The 17,135-nt window shown below is 32.8% G+C and overlaps 1 protein-coding gene across 2 annotated transcripts in view; it reads left to right on the top strand.

Moving 5' to 3' along the window:
• The window catches only part of CNOT6 (CCR4-NOT transcription complex subunit 6), a 46,818-nt gene extending 31,626 nt beyond the window's left edge, over nucleotides 1-15,192 (top strand). Inside the window, exons 5-12 of one of the 2 annotated variants that reach the window (XM_074212211.1) lie at nucleotides 969-1,058; nucleotides 1,158-1,226; nucleotides 2,116-2,273; nucleotides 3,117-3,271; nucleotides 4,947-5,101; nucleotides 5,631-5,861; nucleotides 7,762-7,964; nucleotides 12,217-15,192. In XM_074212211.1, the coding sequence (XP_074068312.1) occupies nucleotides 969-1,058; nucleotides 1,158-1,226; nucleotides 2,116-2,273; nucleotides 3,117-3,271; nucleotides 4,947-5,101; nucleotides 5,631-5,861; nucleotides 7,762-7,964; nucleotides 12,217-12,429 (1,274 nt within the window). In that variant the 3' untranslated portion in view covers nucleotides 12,430-15,192. Of the gene's footprint in view, nucleotides 1-968; nucleotides 1,074-1,157; nucleotides 1,227-2,115; nucleotides 2,274-3,116; nucleotides 3,272-4,946; nucleotides 5,102-5,630; nucleotides 5,862-7,761; nucleotides 7,965-12,216 lie in introns of both variants that reach the window. The other variant, XM_074212210.1, reaches the window with a different exon arrangement.
• Nucleotides 15,193-17,135: the final 1,943 nt, after the last annotated feature.

A 17,135-nucleotide genomic window follows, 5' to 3' on the forward strand; every position in this document is an offset into this window, starting at 1 on the left:
ACTTTTATAAAATCAAACTGATTTTGCCTCATGACTGGATGAGAATATTTTTTCTATACATTTGCAATATTGTTTCTTCTTCATATTTAAATTTTTTAGTATTGGGTCATTAAAATATTGGGAATTTATTATGGCATATTGTTCAAGATGTGAATTACTATTTTTCCACATGCTGCTATCCTATGCTTTTGTACTTGTTAAAAAAAAAACCTATACAACTTGACAAACCACTTCAGGAAACAATTACTCAAAATTATATTTACCAAGTTAAATTTCATCATGTTAAATTAGAACTATCTTTCCAGTTTATCAAAATCTTTTTAGATCCTGATTCTGTTGTCTAACACATGATCTGTATCTTCTACTTTTATGTCATCTTTGAACTTGATAAACATGGTAACTAGGTCTTTTAAGTCATAGTAATAATGGTGAAAGTTCACTTATATAATGTTTTAGTTTTTTGCAATGCATGTTCTTTACTAAAGCCAGGAATGTAAGTATTATCTCTAGGTGAAGAAAATAAGGGCCAGAAAGGATCTGACTTGCCTATCATCAATTAATTTAAGTGTGAGAATCACTGCTTCAAACCAGATCCTTTGGCTCTAGGTTTAGTACTCTTCTTTGTTTACTATATTAGGCTAAAATTAATCCAGTAGTCTTTGTTAACTAATTTATCCACCATTTGAGAAAGTATTTAACCTGAGAAACAAAAATGTTTCATACCTAAACATTAATTATTTTTACCTTCTCATTTAATCTGATTAAAAGCCAAAGAGGCAAAAAATGTGTTTTGTTTTTGCCAAAGATTTATCAAGATTTTTTCTGACTTGAGACAAAATTTCATTTAAAATAATTTAGGCGAATTCAGTTTTTGAAGCTTCAAAGTTTAGTTAATATTCAGTTTCTAATATCTCTAAATTGAAAACTTATACTTTGGGTCTTATTTTACTTTTTTAAAATACTTTAAGGAAATCCACTTACACAAGATATATTGAACCTCTATCAGGAACCAGATGGGACAAGAAGGCTACTGAACTATTTGCTTGATAATTTGGCAGGTACTGGAAAAACAAGTAAGTGGTAATTAGTTTAGATTACTTTTTTGGGAAAACAAATAGAAATATTGTCATTTCATTTTGTGTTAAATATTCCACTAGTGGCAACTGAGCAACCACCTCCAAGATCTTGGATAATGTTACAAGAACCAGACAGAACGAGGCCAACTGGTTGGTAGCATTGTTTTTGTTTGCCTTTCCCCCCCTATTAGTTATTACTAAATGTAATTAAAGTTATGCCATACCAGTAATTGTGGTCATCCTTAAAGTAGTCTTTGTAAGAAATCTATTTATAATTGACTTGATTTGGAAAATACTAATAATCATACTTTTGAAAACCAAACACTCTCCATGTAGGCATGCCCAACCTCTGTTTAGTAGAGAATGTTCCCTGTAAAGTATAGTCAAATTTAGTTATAGCTTAAGGGTATTTGCATAATGTAATGGAAAGAGAACTGTCTTGGAATTTGTTAGATTTCTGTTCTGACTCTAGTTCCCTTACTTATGGACTGGGCCTTATTTTTCTCTTTCTGAGGTCTTCTTAGTACTAACATTTGATGTAGTGTTAATATAATGCCAAGATCCATGTAATGCCCCAACTGTATCAAGCATTATTTGAATAAGGATGTTTGCCAGTTGACTTTGATGCCCTTTGAAATTATAAATTTGATGAAAATAATTAGTATAATACTTTATAATTAGTTGTAATAGAATTTTGTTCATGCTTTTGCATAAGTTAACTGTGTAGTTCTACAGAAGTGAGCCAGACTTGGTTTTTAATATAACTTTATCAATTTTGTATTTTTCCATGAGCATAGTTTTTTTGGGGGGGCCGGGGAGGCCAGGGTGAAGATTGGTGAGGAATTGGAGAGCCTTGGAAACCTGCATTTATAAAAAGAAGCTAACACATTGAATGTCTGAAAGTCAAGTCTGAACTGATTTATTTTATCAATATTGTATTTTCCTCTAAATTAAGTCAGAGTTTAGTATTAAAGAAGGTAAAAAAAATTTTTTCTGAAATTTATCTTAAATAAATGAAATGATTTCTTTTTTTGTACAGCTTTGTTTTCTGTCATGTGCTACAATGTTCTTTGTGATAAGTATGCAACCCGGCAGTTATATGGCTATTGTCCATCGTGGGCACTTACTTGGGAATATAGAAAAAAAGCCATTATGCAGGAAATCTTGAGCTGCAATGCTGACATAATAAGTCTTCAGGTAATTTATGAAGAAAAACTTCTGTTTAAATGTATAAAATCCTATCTTTCAGAATTGCCAGAGAAAGGAACAAATGAAGTATACGTTTATTGGCATCTGTCAGTTAACAGAGTTTTGAGTTCATTCTATATTTATAAATTTCCTGTGATCCAACTTCATTAATCTCTTCAGTTGGCATACTGACTGGGTTTCCCATTACAATCCTGTACTGCCCTGGTGGTAAATTAATTTCAACTTTTGATGATAACTGAGTGTTGCCAAAACTGTCCTCACTGCTGCAGCATACCTGAAGTACCTGGAAAAATGGAACTGTGTGTTATGGGATTTTTCTTTTTTCTTTTAGCACCATTTTGATTAGGGCATATTAACTTTATATTGGAAAAATTTACATGTATGGTGCTCTGGAATGACATTATAATTAACTACTTTAAAAATGCCTGGGTAAAACAACATCTTTACATCTTAGGTATTTTTCTGTGTTCCTGGGTACCAAAAGAATTGATCTGGGCAGTTTGTGCTTGTAAAATGAAAACAAGCAGGTGAGAAAATGTATTGAAAAAGGGGGATGGGCCTTTGCAGTTCTTACCTCTATAACTCAAGTGCAACACCTCTACAAATAAGATTGTCCTTACCAGTACCTTTTTGCAAAACATTATAACTAAAGTCAGTTATAATATCATCATTAACAGTAGTGTTCCTTTGATACTGACTGTCTGTTTTTGCCTAACATTGTGTTTTAATATAACCAATTAATTATGGTAGGCAGGATATGCTTATAATAGTTTATGTATAATGAATTTGTTTTTAGGGAACTGAAATACTATGCTGTTTATGATTTTTCAGGAGGTTGAAACTGAACAGTATTACAGTTTTTTTCTGGTAGAGCTAAAGGAACGCGGCTATAATGGATTCTTTAGTCCAAAATCTAGAGCTAGGACAATGTCAGAACAGGAAAGAAAACATGTTGATGGTTGTGCAATATTCTTCAAGACAGAAAAGTAAGTAAGCTGTCTCCCTTGCAAACATAATACATTTAACTTTCTGTTCAAGGTGGATTTTTAAAATTTTATTTAGTGTTTAATTTTTTCCCATTTACAGTAAAAACAAATTTTAATGATTGTTTTTAATCTTTGAGATCCAAATTCTTTCCATTCCCTTCCCATACCCCCCCCACCCCCCTCACCCCATTGAGAAAGCAGGCAATTCCATATAGGTTTTATATGTGCAGTCATGCAGACATATCCACAATAGTCATGTTGTGAGGGGAAAAAAGACCATACCCCATCCCCAAATAAAAGAAACCTCAAGAAAAATAAGGTAAAAAAAGAATCTTTTAATCTGTATTCAATCACATAAGTTTTTTTTTCCCCTTTCTGGGAAAGGATAGCATTTTTTCATTATTAGCCCTTCAGAGGTATCTTGGGTCAACGTACTGCTGAGAAGAGCTAAGATCATAATTGATCATCTTACAATATTGTTACTTTGTACACAGTACATTTCACTTTATATCAGCTCATATAGGTCTTAGGTATTTCAGAGAGTATCCTGCTCCTCATTTTTTATAGCACAATAGCATTCCATCACAATCACATAGTACACTTTGTTCAGCCATGATGAGTGTCCTCTCAATTTCCAATCTTCTCCAGAAGAGAACTATTATAAATATTTTATGTATTTAGGTTCTTTTCTTTTTTGTGTCTTTTTAAAATCTCTTTTGGGAAACAGATTTAGGAGTGGTATTTCTAAGTCAAAATGTATGCATAGTTTGATAGCCAGGTGGATTTTTTTAAGGGAGTAGTAAACTTATTTGTTGATTAAAGAAGGTAAAGAAGCTGAATTGTTAGTGAAAATATTAGTGAAAATAAAGCTAGTCATAATTTTTGCCTAATAGATTTAAAGGGAGAGTTAATTCACATGTGTGTGTGTATATATGTGTGTGTATATATATATATATACATATATGTGTGTGTGTGTATACACACATATATATATGAAGTGTGTGTGTGTGTGTGTGTGTGTGTGTATGTATTTCTGTGTATATACACTATACATAGATATAGCTTTTTCCTATCTTCGTTAATTGTTGGGGTTTAACTCACATCAAAGGAAGTACCATGCACCCTCCTGTGTGCTCAAAGAACTTCTTAACTTGCCTATCTTGAACCTGATCCTTGGTAAATTGTGGTATAGAAAGTATGAGAAGAGATTGAGTGTGTTCTAGTTAAGTCAAATTTAAGTTCAGTGAAGAGAACCTCATTAGGTGTATAGAACTCTAAAGCCATGTAGTGGCTTCAGTACCAAACTGAACATATTTCAAATTCTTTTTGGAAAGTTGCCATTAAAATGTGTAAAATTTGTTGTTGAGTGATCTTAGCTCTATCAAATATATAAAAGATTAGAAATCTTTTGTAGCTAATATATCCCTCAGTTTCTGAATTACAGAATTTTGGAACTAGAGAGATTAGCCAGACCAACCTTCTTGGTTTTTCAGTTGGGGAAACAAAAAGTCTCAGAGAGAAACAGTATCTTAGTAAAATCATGTGGTAAAGTGGGGACTTAAGACCAGACCTCCTGTCTCTTGGTCCCAGGCTTTTTCCTTTATACCATGCTGCCTCCCTTGAGAAAGCATTTTCTCAATTATGCTTTTCCTTTTTTTTTTTTTTAAATATTTAGATTCACATTGGTTCAGAAACACACTGTTGAATTCAATCAACTAGCAATGGCAAATTCAGAAGGGTCTGAAGCTATGCTGAACAGAGTTATGACAAAAGATAACATTGGAGTTGCAGTGCTACTAGAACTTCGAAAAGAATTGATTGAAATGTCATGTAAGTGACTAATTTCTGATGAAATTGGGATCTATTATACAAATGTGTTGTCTTGACAGCTTTGAAAAGAGTAGAAATCTGAAAATAGCTGATATCTTCTCTTCAAAAAAAGTGAAAATTTCACTTTTCCATAATGTCAAATCATTTCTCCTACCCATAAAGCTTAAGGTAGTGAGGAATTTCATAAGAAAATTTTGTAAGGAATGAGTGAAAAGCATAAAGCTTCATTATTTGCTTCTAGTTAGTCTTGATTTGAAAGAGAGAGGTAAATAGGAAATGAAACAACTATTCATACGCTGAACTTCAATACTTTTCTACTTTTTTTGGCAGCAAAGGTAGATTGGAAGTAGTCGCTCTCTTGAGGTTTTGTGTGTGTGTGTGTTTGTGTGTGTGTATGTTTTCCTTAAAGATCTTGGAATATAGATACTAAGGACATTTTTAAATTAATTGAGCCATTTAAAGTTATTTGCTTTCAATCATAAGATTGCATGAAATGAAATGTTTAGTTTCTCTTGTCCTTTAATTTTAGCTGGAAAGCCACATCTAGGAACAGAAAAGCAACTTATTCTTGTTGCTAATGCACATATGCATTGGGATCCTGAATATTCTGATGTGAAATTGGTACAGACTATGATGTTCCTCTCTGAAGTAAAGAACATTATTGACAAAGCCTCTCGGAGTCTCAAGTCCAATGTACTGGGAGAAATTGGAACCATTCCACTTGTACTATGTGCAGATCTCAATTCTTTGCCAGACTCAGGTAAGAACAACAATATTTGTTTTTCAGAATACTATTTGTTTTATGTAAATGCATTAGTCATTGAGGATGATATTATTGATAAGATTTAGCATTTGAGAAGACCAACTTCAAAAATATTCCAAGAAATGATTTTGTGCATTTTAATTATTCTTTTTTTATTGTAATTTTAAGTGATTTTAAGCTCAGGTCCTCCTCCTGACTCCAGGGGTGGTGTGCCCTATCCATTGTGCCACCTAGCTGCCTAATTTTGTACATTTAAAAAATTGAATAATATAATGAAAATCCTAATATGTTAAACTTGAAGATTCTAGTATGTTAACTTCTCTTGGGTGATAAACATAGTTTAAATAGAGAAATGACCTAATTAGAATTTAGGTATCTGAATTAGTGCTCTTTCTCCTGGTTTTTCTTTCTGGGTTTTGTGGGTCGGATTTTTGTTAAGAGATTTGTTTCATATCATAGATGGAGAAAGATCAGGAGACTTTAACTGTGCCTGTCTTCTCTCCGCCATCTTGGCCAGAAGTCCCTCCTTAATTTCCTTATGAATTAGTGCTCTTAAATCAGGAGTTCTTAATCTTTTTTGAATCATGAATGATATAGGCAGTCATCTAGTGACAATTCTGGATTCTGTCCTCAGAATAATGTTTTTAAAAATTTGAAATAAAATCTATAGGATTACAAAGGAAGCCAATTATGTTGAAAGATATCAAAATAGTAAACCAGTTCACAGACCCCAGGTTAAGATTTCCTATCTTAATTCATGACTTGAATTAAATGTTAAAATGTGTTCATCCTGTATTTTCAAAAGGCAAAAATACTGCTACATTTTTAGATCCCTGAGGGTTTAGGGCCCTATCTTAATTATTTTTCTATCTTTTCCAGCACTTATACTCTGCACCTAGTGTGTGATTAAATTCTCTTCATGTCTTTCATTTGTCATATATACTATTAAAGTTTGTTTACCTTATTGATAAAAATGTATAATTGTTTTTGTCTCTTTTCTGTGTGTGTTCTCTAGCTGTTTGGGTGTAACCCAAATTCTGAGAAGATCATTAAGAACAGCTCATTTAGGTTTCAACCAACGTTTCACAGGATCTCAGCTATGAAATTTTATTGACATAGTGTAGGCTAAATTGATCTTATTTTTTACATAGAAAATTCAAGGAAATTAACTAGAACCAAGCTAGGCAAATGAATCAGGCTCTATTAAAATGCTATTTGATATGCAATGCAACTGTTTTGTGATAAAATGGAAATAATGTTGAGTTTTGAATCAGAGAATTCAGGTTCTAATTCCTACTTTGCTGTTTACCTTTGTGACCTTAAATAAGTAATTTTATTTCCTGGACCTCGGTTTCCTCATCTTATAAAATGAAAGGCTTGGAATGATGACCAAATTCTTTCTACTTCTAAATCTCTCATTCTTTGACCCTAATAGATTGTAAAGCTTGTGGTACCAAACTAGAAGATGCTATATTTTGTTTATATTTCTTTCCTGTATTTTACACCCTCTTTCACCATAAGCACAAATACTGTGAAATAATATTCTTTGATTTAGTAGAATAAATAAAATATCAAGTAATTTGCTTAGTAAATTCTAAGAGCAGTTAGGGAAGTGAATTGTAATGGTTTTTGCCTCTGCAACTGATCTTGTAAACTTTCAGGGAATTATTTTTGATAATTAGAATTAGGGATTATGCTCTAGAAATGTCATGGCATTTCCCCCAATTTTAGTTGTAAAGTATCTGGAAATTGTAGAAATGTGCTCTTAAGAAAATATGAGTTTTAAGAAGCTCCTATAAATAGTATTTTTTGAGCATTTACTTATATTATAATTAGTGTAAGGCAACTGACATTTTAACTGTTTTTATTTAGCAGTGGTTTTTTTTTTTGGTTACAGGTGTTGTAGAATACTTGAGTACTGGTGGAGTAGAAACAAATCATAAAGATTTCAAAGAACTTAGATACAATGAAAGTCTTACTAACTTCAGCTGTAATGGAAAAAATGGAACGACAAATGGAAGGATTACACATGGTTTCAAGTTAAAGAGTGCCTATGAGAATGGCCTGATGCCTTATACAAATTACACATTTGACTTCAAGGTGAGAATTTGAACTTGAAAGCATCTTATTACATTAGAAAATCATGTAGCCTTTTCATCTAAAGTAATAAAATACGCATCTTTAAAATGGACCAGATATAACCTATTATCAAGCCCATAATCAAGAGCCTTTCTGGTTTGGTAGAACCAGTTGGTTTTATGCTTTAGAAATCCAAAGCCTCATCAGAGGAGAATTTTAGTGGAATAGATTATATATACACTCTACCTAACTTCCTTTTGATGATTCAAATTCTTGAAAGAAAGGGGTGCTGCCTATAATGATTAAATTGTTGAGGTTTAAAAGACTGTGTCCCTGGACTATGTTATACTTTTAAAGTTATATTTGTTTTCTGCACAGTTTCTCTCTCTTTTTTTCTTAACTCTCTTATTCTAGTTTTGTTTTTTGTTTTTTTTAACAAGGCAGTGGGGTTAAGTGACTTGTCCAAGGTCACGCAGCTAGATAATTATTATGTGTCTGAGACCAGATTTGAACTTGGGTCCTCTTGATTCCAGAGCCGATGTTCTATCCACACCTAGCTGCCCCTTAACCTCTCTTATTCTAAGCCATTCTTAGTATGTCTTCTAACAATTCTCACTCTCCTAACTCTCCAACAATTTTTTGCTTTTTGTTCTTCTCTGGGCTTGGAAAACAGATTACCAAACTCATTGGCAACACTTCTAAAATAAGAGTAAATATAGTTTGAATGAGGCACTATCCTTGTGTTTCAATATGTTTCAATTGAAAATCTCTGTTTTGTTTCCTCAGAGACCTCTTTTGCTTCCTTCCTCTTCCCCCCCCCATTCTGTTGTATAAAATTGAGCAATATTACTATATTGAGTAAAATTGAACATGTTAACTGATTTTTTTAAATAGTTAGCACGTCTTAGATTATTAAGTTGTTAAACTGAGGTGTCCTTGGTTTTACTGTCAGAATTTAAGTTAAATTTAAAAATTAAATTGTGGGAAATTTATTATCATTGTACCTCTTATTTTCTTGTTGAGATTGCTCTAAGATGTAGCCTGAAAGAATAAATTGAAGGTTATTTATTACTTAATTACTTGCCTTCATGTAATAACAGAGCAGTAGAACTGAAATCTGGTGCTGTCTTACAGTTCTCATTATAAACTTTAGATTTATAGATTGCTAGAGTGCTAGAGCTTAAAAGGAGTTGTATAACTTAACCTAATCTACCTCCAAACTCCCCTTACCCCCATTTTACAGTGAAAGAACCTGATAATCAGAGTTAGGGCTTGCCCATGGAGACACAGCTGAATTCTGACTGAGCTGGGATTCAAATCTTGTCCTCCTATCCCAAATCTGCCCTCCCATTTGAATGCATTTTATACTAAATATTGCTATTTTTTTGTTCACAGACTAGCAAAAAATGGTATTCTCTATCTCTGTGTAACTTTTACTTTAGAAAAAGACTACATTTTCATATTTACTCAGGACATACTTATTTGAATGGAATCTCTATTGTAAAAATTCATGATGATCAAAATGTATGACCTTCAGTAAAGGGAAAATCATCTTTCAATGTAAAATGGTGATGTAATAACACTTAAGTAAAATTGCCCTCCTCCATGAACTATAATGTCTGGAAAATGATTTTTATAATGCCATTCCTGAGACATTTTGATATTCTTCTGCTGGAAATTTAGTACAGAACAAATTATGTACAGAACAGTGTGTATTCTAATTTTAAAACTGATCATCTATTATTATGTATGGACTATGGTATTTACCAAAATATTTGATTAACTGGTACCTCTCATTCCTTGATCATACTTAATAAATTTGTAGTAACCCTGCATTGTCTGTAATTTATTGTTTTTGCATTAGACAAATCCCAGAGAGGATTACTGGCCCCAAGATTAGTTTTATTTCACAATCTGTTGTCTGTGAATACAATCTATAGAGGAGTTATTACTCTATTTTAGATAGCATAGTGAATAGAGCACTAGACCTGAAAGCAGGAAAACCTAAGCTCAAATCCAGCCTCAGACACTTATTAGCTATGTGACGTTGGACACATCACTTAACCTGTCTGCCTCAGTTTCCTCAACTGTATTAGGGTAATAAAAATAACACCTATTTCCCAGGGTTGTTATGAGAATTACATGAATTAATGTTGGCAAATTGCTTAGCACAGTACCTGGTATGTTGTAGGTGTTTAAAAAAATGCTTGTCTCCCAGGGGTCTCCCCCCATCTCAACTTTCTATTTATCTAGTTAACTTGAGTATGTTTGCCTTATTGCCCCAATGGGAGAATTCATTGGTAGACTATCAGAGCAATAACAATGTACCCTTTAAAACCTTGTATTATAAATACATGTGCATATACATGTGCGTGTGTATATGTGTGTATATATTTTTTTTAAAAAAGAAAAATTTTCTGAACATAGTGGGAACATAATTAAAAAGTTGACAGAACACAAATAAAACAAGTTTTTAATTCATTAGATATTAAACCTAGAACCAGAAACGAAACTGAAGTCAAATTTAATTTATAAAGATATTGATACTTGCAATCTTTTTCTGTTTTTTTTGTAATGTCTTTCATGTTCTTCTTGATTTCACTATGTCCTCATTTGCTTCTTCATTTTAGCTTTCTACCCTGAACTTGTATTCTTTGTTTCTACCCTGAACTTTGTATTCTTCTTGGCTTGTATTCTTTTTTCCCATTAAAAATGTCACTTTAAATACATGGGGAATGTGTTTTGTATGACTACACATGTATAACCTATGCGAATGCTTGTCTTCTCAGTGTGGGGGAAAGGAGGAAATTTGGAACTCAAAATCTGAAAAAAGTGTTAAAATTATTTTTATATGTAATTAGTAAATATAAAATATTAAAAATTTTTAAATGTTGGTCAAAACTAGCTGCTTCCAGTAGCCTCTCCAGATTTATGTTTTGACATTGGGATAGTCTCCCTTTCAATATTTTCATTATATAAAAGAAGGCCCCATGCTATAATGGCAAAAGCACTGGCTTTGGAGTTGGGAGATGTGGATTTATGTCTCAATTCCAACAGTTTAATTGTTTGACTGCAGGAAAATTATTTAATCTCTCCATGACTTGGTTTCTTCATTTATTAAATGAGATTAATTTCAAAAGTAACTATTTTACAGGGTTAAGAATAAATGAGTGAATGTATGGAAAGCTCTTTACACATTTTAAAGTACAATATAACTGTCTTAGTTGCAATAATGAAAGGAGGTATTTGTATTGGTAATGACTTTCCCAGGCAGCTGAGTTTACTATAAAAAGTAAAGATGCCTCAGTGAAATAATCTGTATCTTAAAGCATTGCTTTTATATATATATAGATGGACCGAAGTGTCATAGAATGATTATCTTACCTTTTAAGAGATTCTGTGAATTATTTACCTCTATGTCATGTATTTATGAATTATAAATTCCTCAGATTATATGTGTATTATCCTTCCTACCACTTTATTTCAAAACACTTATCAGTATAGGTCTCAGTGCAGATTGTAGTCCCTCCACATCCTGCACAGTTCTTTGTAAATTTGTGTTCAAAAGAAACCTCATCATCTAGTGAAGTGACCAATCTGCTATTTATGAGTCCCTCTACATTTAAGTAGGGTGGAGTTTATATGAGACACACAGTCTATGATTTACGCTTCTATTCAGTAAACATAGCATTTGAGAAAACAGTCATTATCACCTTAAGGTAGCTTAGGAGAGGAGGGAGAAGAGTGCTTTATATTCAAGAAAAAATTGTTTGCAGTTGAATGTTCTATTGTTTATTATTTCCTGATAGAGATAGCAACCATCCTTCTACCCTTTCCCTCAAATTGGGTCATATTCTGCTTATTGGAACTAATTAACTCTGCATTTTAGCCAATCAACTTAGTTATCTCTAGTGGAACCTGATATTTCCTTCCTGCCATTTGATATTATCTTTGGGTACTGGGTTAGTGGCAGAACTGAATAAGAACAGATTTCAGGAGGCAGGATTTATGTTGACTTCATTCTAAAACTAAATAGCATAATTTGGAGGCTTCTTTTATGCCCTTTTCCTTCCTCTCATTGACTTGAGTCAAATCTTTCATAGTGATTTATGTTTTCATTGCTTTTTTTTGATTGAAGTTGTTTGAATGATTTGGTTATGATGGTGCATAATAGTAATAATACCAGTGATAAAACTTTAAAACTGTATTTCCCCAAAAAAGCCCTTGATGTTTCAATAACATCTTGTGGGTTTTGTTTTTGTTTGTTTTCCAGGGTATAATTGACTACATCTTCTACTCTAAACCTCAGCTGAACATCCTAGGCATTCTTGGACCTCTGGATCACCATTGGCTAATAGAGAACAATATAAGCGGCTGCCCACACCCACTCATCCCTTCTGACCACTTCTCACTTTTTGCACAACTGGAGCTTTTACTACCCTTCCTGCCTCCAGTCAATGGTATCCACCTTCCTGGCAGGAGGTAGTCAAGTACATTGAGAGGGCAACCTCAATCTGATTTGTAAAATTGTAAAATCTGAATATAGAGGAGTGAGGTATGGCCAACAGGGATTTTTTTTCTTAGTGATGACCTGAATTTTAAATCTTGATTATTTGGTAAAGAGATAGTAAAAGCCAGGTGCTATCAACAGAAACAAAATTCTGAGCCCAATCTGCTTTATATACTGTTAGACAGGGATTGGTGCATTTGCACCTGTCTTTAATTTGTTACAAGTAATCTTCCTATTTCTTCTATCCAGCATAATATTTTCATGCCTTGAAATAGGGAAATGTTTATAAAGTATATTCTCTTTGCACAGAAATCTGTAGCACTACTTTCTGAGGCCAGTAGTAACATCCAGAGACCATTCTTCTGTACTTCACTCCCTCCTTTTTCAGACTTGTTTGTAAAATATAGAATTTGAATTTAGCCTTTATGCTTGTATATGAACTACAGAAGACCTGATTTATGAGATTTTGTACTTTAAAAAAATCAGATTTGGAAATGATTGTATTGTAAAATAAGGCTAAATTTTTATTGGTTTCATGTGTTAGGCCAGCTTGTAAGTAAAAGAAGCTGCCACAGGCTTTCTCTGCTAAGGATTTGCACTGTTAGGGTTGTGTTGGCCCTCTTGAACTACTTTATTTTTAAATTGAGAACATTGCTTTTTAAATCAAAATCTGTTTAAAGCTTAAGACATTAATTCTGACTAGAGTTAACTTATCCATGTATTTCTGAATTGTTTGAAAAACATATGACTCCCAGGACAGATAAGCTAAGCAGTAGACTTCTATGGGCTAATGTGTATACATTCTAATATTTTTAAATTTCTAACTTTTTTAAGTTAAGAAAAATTAGGGATGCTTATGTACAGCTTCTTAACTTCTGTTTAAAATACTACTTGTCCTATCTCCACTGTGCCTGCTCTTATTTGTTCTCAACAAGCACTGCCTGTGCATGCAGAGAGAATCTGTGCATCCTCTTTTATATTTTTAAAATACTGTTAACATTTGTGAAAATTTTACAAAAATGCTTTTGTAGAAGCTGTGGCATTTTTTCCTTTTGTGAAGCATTGAATATCACATATTTGAACATGTTCAGAATGTGGGTCCCCAATTCCTAGCTCACCAAACCCAAGCACTGCTCACCGAGTCATTGCACAGTGCTGCCTGTCACTCAATATACTACTATCATGTGAATTCTTTTCAGTTTCAGTATGTTCCTGTCTCCAAAAAAGAGAATATCATTCCTTGAAAAATAAAAAGTAATGTTTTCTCATTTATGAAGCAGTGTAAATTAGATGTATATTCAGAACAGGTTCCCAAGACAATTCTTCAGATCATTTTAAAGTGACCAAGTCTTATTTTAGTGTGTCAAGCGAGACTTAAGTTATATCATAGCCTTTGTTGCGCATAGTGCCATTAGTAGCCTAGAGATGTAAAGCCAGCTTCATCTTTAAAAATTAACTTATATTCCCCCCCCCATTCTCTCATCTTTCAAAAATCAATTAAATGAATTCAGAAAGAGCTTGGTCTAACTGCTTTTGTTTCAACTGCAGGCAGGGAAGCAAAGGGCACTATATGAACATTAAAGGAAAAATTGCTGAATGGGTGAGCATTTTTTTTTAATGCAGTAGATGAGTCATTATCAATAATGACTTAAAATTTTATTATAAAATCTTAGCACTTAAAATGTGCTTACCATTTTACGATGAATTGACATAGTATGTAAAGTCTTGTATTTTCACTTTAAATTTCTAAAGTCTTGATCTTGAATTCTTGTCTGGGACCTGGTTTTTGTTTGAGGTGTTGTTTTTTTTTGTTTGGTTTTGGTTTTTTAAAGTTGTGCAGACATCAAACTTGTCCACTTTATAATCAGTACATTGAAATGCAGGTAGAATTGATGTAGTAGAGTCAATGCATAACTTTTATGTTCTTTTTTGTTTTTGTTTTTGTTTTTTTGTAAAAGTGTGAATAAAAGGTGTTTACTCATGTTCCTTAACAATGTGTTGGTAATGTGCATCATGACAATTTCCAGTGAAGATGAGCTAGTTGAGCTCATCAAATTGAGTAAACTTTTTTTCTGATGATCTGGACTATGTAATAATAAATCCAGAAAGCTTTATGGCAGGTTTGGGGGAAGCACTTATTCATTTTGTATTTCTTAGTAGGGGATATTTTACTTTAATAGATGCTGGAGCTGGAGTGCACTTGTTAGATTCTTAAAGGTTTGAGCTTTACTCATTATGTTTCACCTGTATTTGTTACTGTCTTAAATAGATTTGAATTTTTGGCAGCAGAGTAAAATATTATGACCTATTGTGTCTTGAAGATACTTATTCTTGCCTAGACCAGACACATTGCAATCTTTGGGTCAGTTTAAACTGCTTTTCCACTTTCTAGATAATGATAAATTGAATTGTGAAGATCTTACAATGGTTTATAGCTGTAACTTCAAAGGAGAAATATTTTGAATCTAATGGGAAAGAACAGTTATACTCAAACTAAACTGAGATGCTTTTGTCAAGCAAATTTTGTGTTAAAATATTTTCCTGTCATGATTCTAGTTTTGACATTATTTCCAACAAACCGTACCCCAAAAGATGCAATAAAATTCATGTTTTCACAGTACAGATTTTTTTTTCTTCAAAAGCTCTATAACAAATATTAATTAAATGCAGTTTTGGTGTAGCCATAACTTCAGTGTTCTTGCTATAAGCACATCATACAAATATTCTGTAAAGTGGGGGTGGGGGGGTGGGAAACTGGAGAATAAAAGATTAGAGTTTCCTCTGTTACAGGAAAACAGGTATTTGGGGCCATTAAATTCCATGCTGTAAAGTGTCTTGAAGCTCAGGACAGTTAGCAGTATCCATGGAAATTATTTATCCCTTGAGAAAATAATGTTCATCTAAATTAGTTTGTGGCACAATTTATTCTAAAGCTGTGGAAATATGAACTTAATTGAAACTTTAAAAAATAAATTATAAAATTAATTAGGCAAAGAAGACCACTAGGAAATTTATTATTTTGTGCAACCCAGTAACATCCAGTAAGCCTTAGTTTGGCCTAATGTTTTTAAATCTGGGGAAATTATTTTCCTGAATGTTGGATTTTTAAATTCAAATTCAAGATTTTTTCTAACATGTGAATTCTGAACAGACAGTTTTCAGTAGTCCCTTTTTAGATATATATGGTATGACTCTAAAGTAATAAGACTGGATTACTATAAACTGTATAAAATCAGTCTCACTACAATAGAGTCCCACCTCTATTAAAAATAAACTACCCAAGACAAAAGGATTTCTGTAATTTATTTTTAAAGCAATTCACCAAACTGTAAAACTTCTTTGTTATTCAAGCAACTGCTCCTGTAGGCATTTCTTACCCAGCCTGAAACAGTATTTTGATATATGTTAAATTTGCAATTTTTTTTTGGCTACATATATTTTAATAACACATAGATGTCTTGGTATGTTCAAGTAGTGTTTAAAATAGAATATCTAGTCTTTCTTCACAGTACTTCTGTATAATGTGTGATGCACTGGACTATCTCTTGTTTACCATTCATGTAATATAAACCAGCACATTATCAGCACTAAGCTCAAAGAATGTTGCATTTGTCTAGGCAGCTCTTTAATAAGATTTTTGGGAAACTGAATATGGTCTGATGGTAAACAAGGGCTTTTACTGTTCTCTTCAGTGGAACTTTCTTCTTGGTCAAATTGTAACTAGCTAGTATTATATTTATATACAGGGTCTTTTTTCTTTACCAATGTATTTTCCTACTCATAGCTGACCAATAAATTCATTATCTGTTTCAAACTGGTTTTTATGTGTAATTTCTATAGAATCTGTGTAACAAGTACTTAAGTGTACTTAAGCATCTTCATCTGTGAAATGAGAGGTTTGGACTGGATGCCAGAGTTCTTGCAGCTCTATATCTAAGACTTTAATGACCTAAGGAATAAGTCTCAAATCTTGTTATCCCTAGCACAAGACTTGGCTCTCTTTAATTTCAAAGACATTTGGTGAATATGAGCCATGAAGTATTTGATAAGGTGAACACGCAATATGTATATTTCAGAATATGCTCAGTCACTAGGTATGGCAATGGTCTCTTTAACAAAGCTTGTTGCCCCCATGCATGGAGAGCCTGGAGGTCTTAAGACCTTTGGGCTAGATAATAACTTGTCAATATTTTAGAAGTAATTCATGCTTTAAGTGTAAATGGGATTAGATTATTCCTTGTAACTGAGGGAATTATGTGTTTTAGAGAATAATTCTCTTTTTAGACATGGGATTTGTTTTTTTTGCTTTCATTGACCTCTGATAGAGCAAATAGGTGCTCAAGCCATCCTCTTGGGAAAAGATGTAGTCATTGCATATTTAACATAGATGCCCTTATTTATGCATTTGTGCCCTTCCAGGGGATTGAAAGCAACAAAATATGTGTGATTGATATTTGCTCTCAAACCTAATGGAGGTGCAGTGATATTGATTCTCCTACAAACATTTGACATGCCCTAATATATTTTGTGTTGTGAAGATTGTGAATACGTTTGTGCTATCCCAACCACTATCATTTGGAGGGAGACAGAAAATTATTTTCCTTCTTCTAATAAGAGAAATGATTTGTCTTTTTTTATAGACCTGCTTTTTATGTGCTTTTCAAAATATCCATTTATAAATA

This window comes from Macrotis lagotis, chromosome 1 (assembly GCF_037893015.1).
Source record: "Macrotis lagotis isolate mMagLag1 chromosome 1, bilby.v1.9.chrom.fasta, whole genome shotgun sequence".
NCBI lineage: Eukaryota > Metazoa > Chordata > Mammalia > Peramelemorphia > Peramelidae > Macrotis > Macrotis lagotis.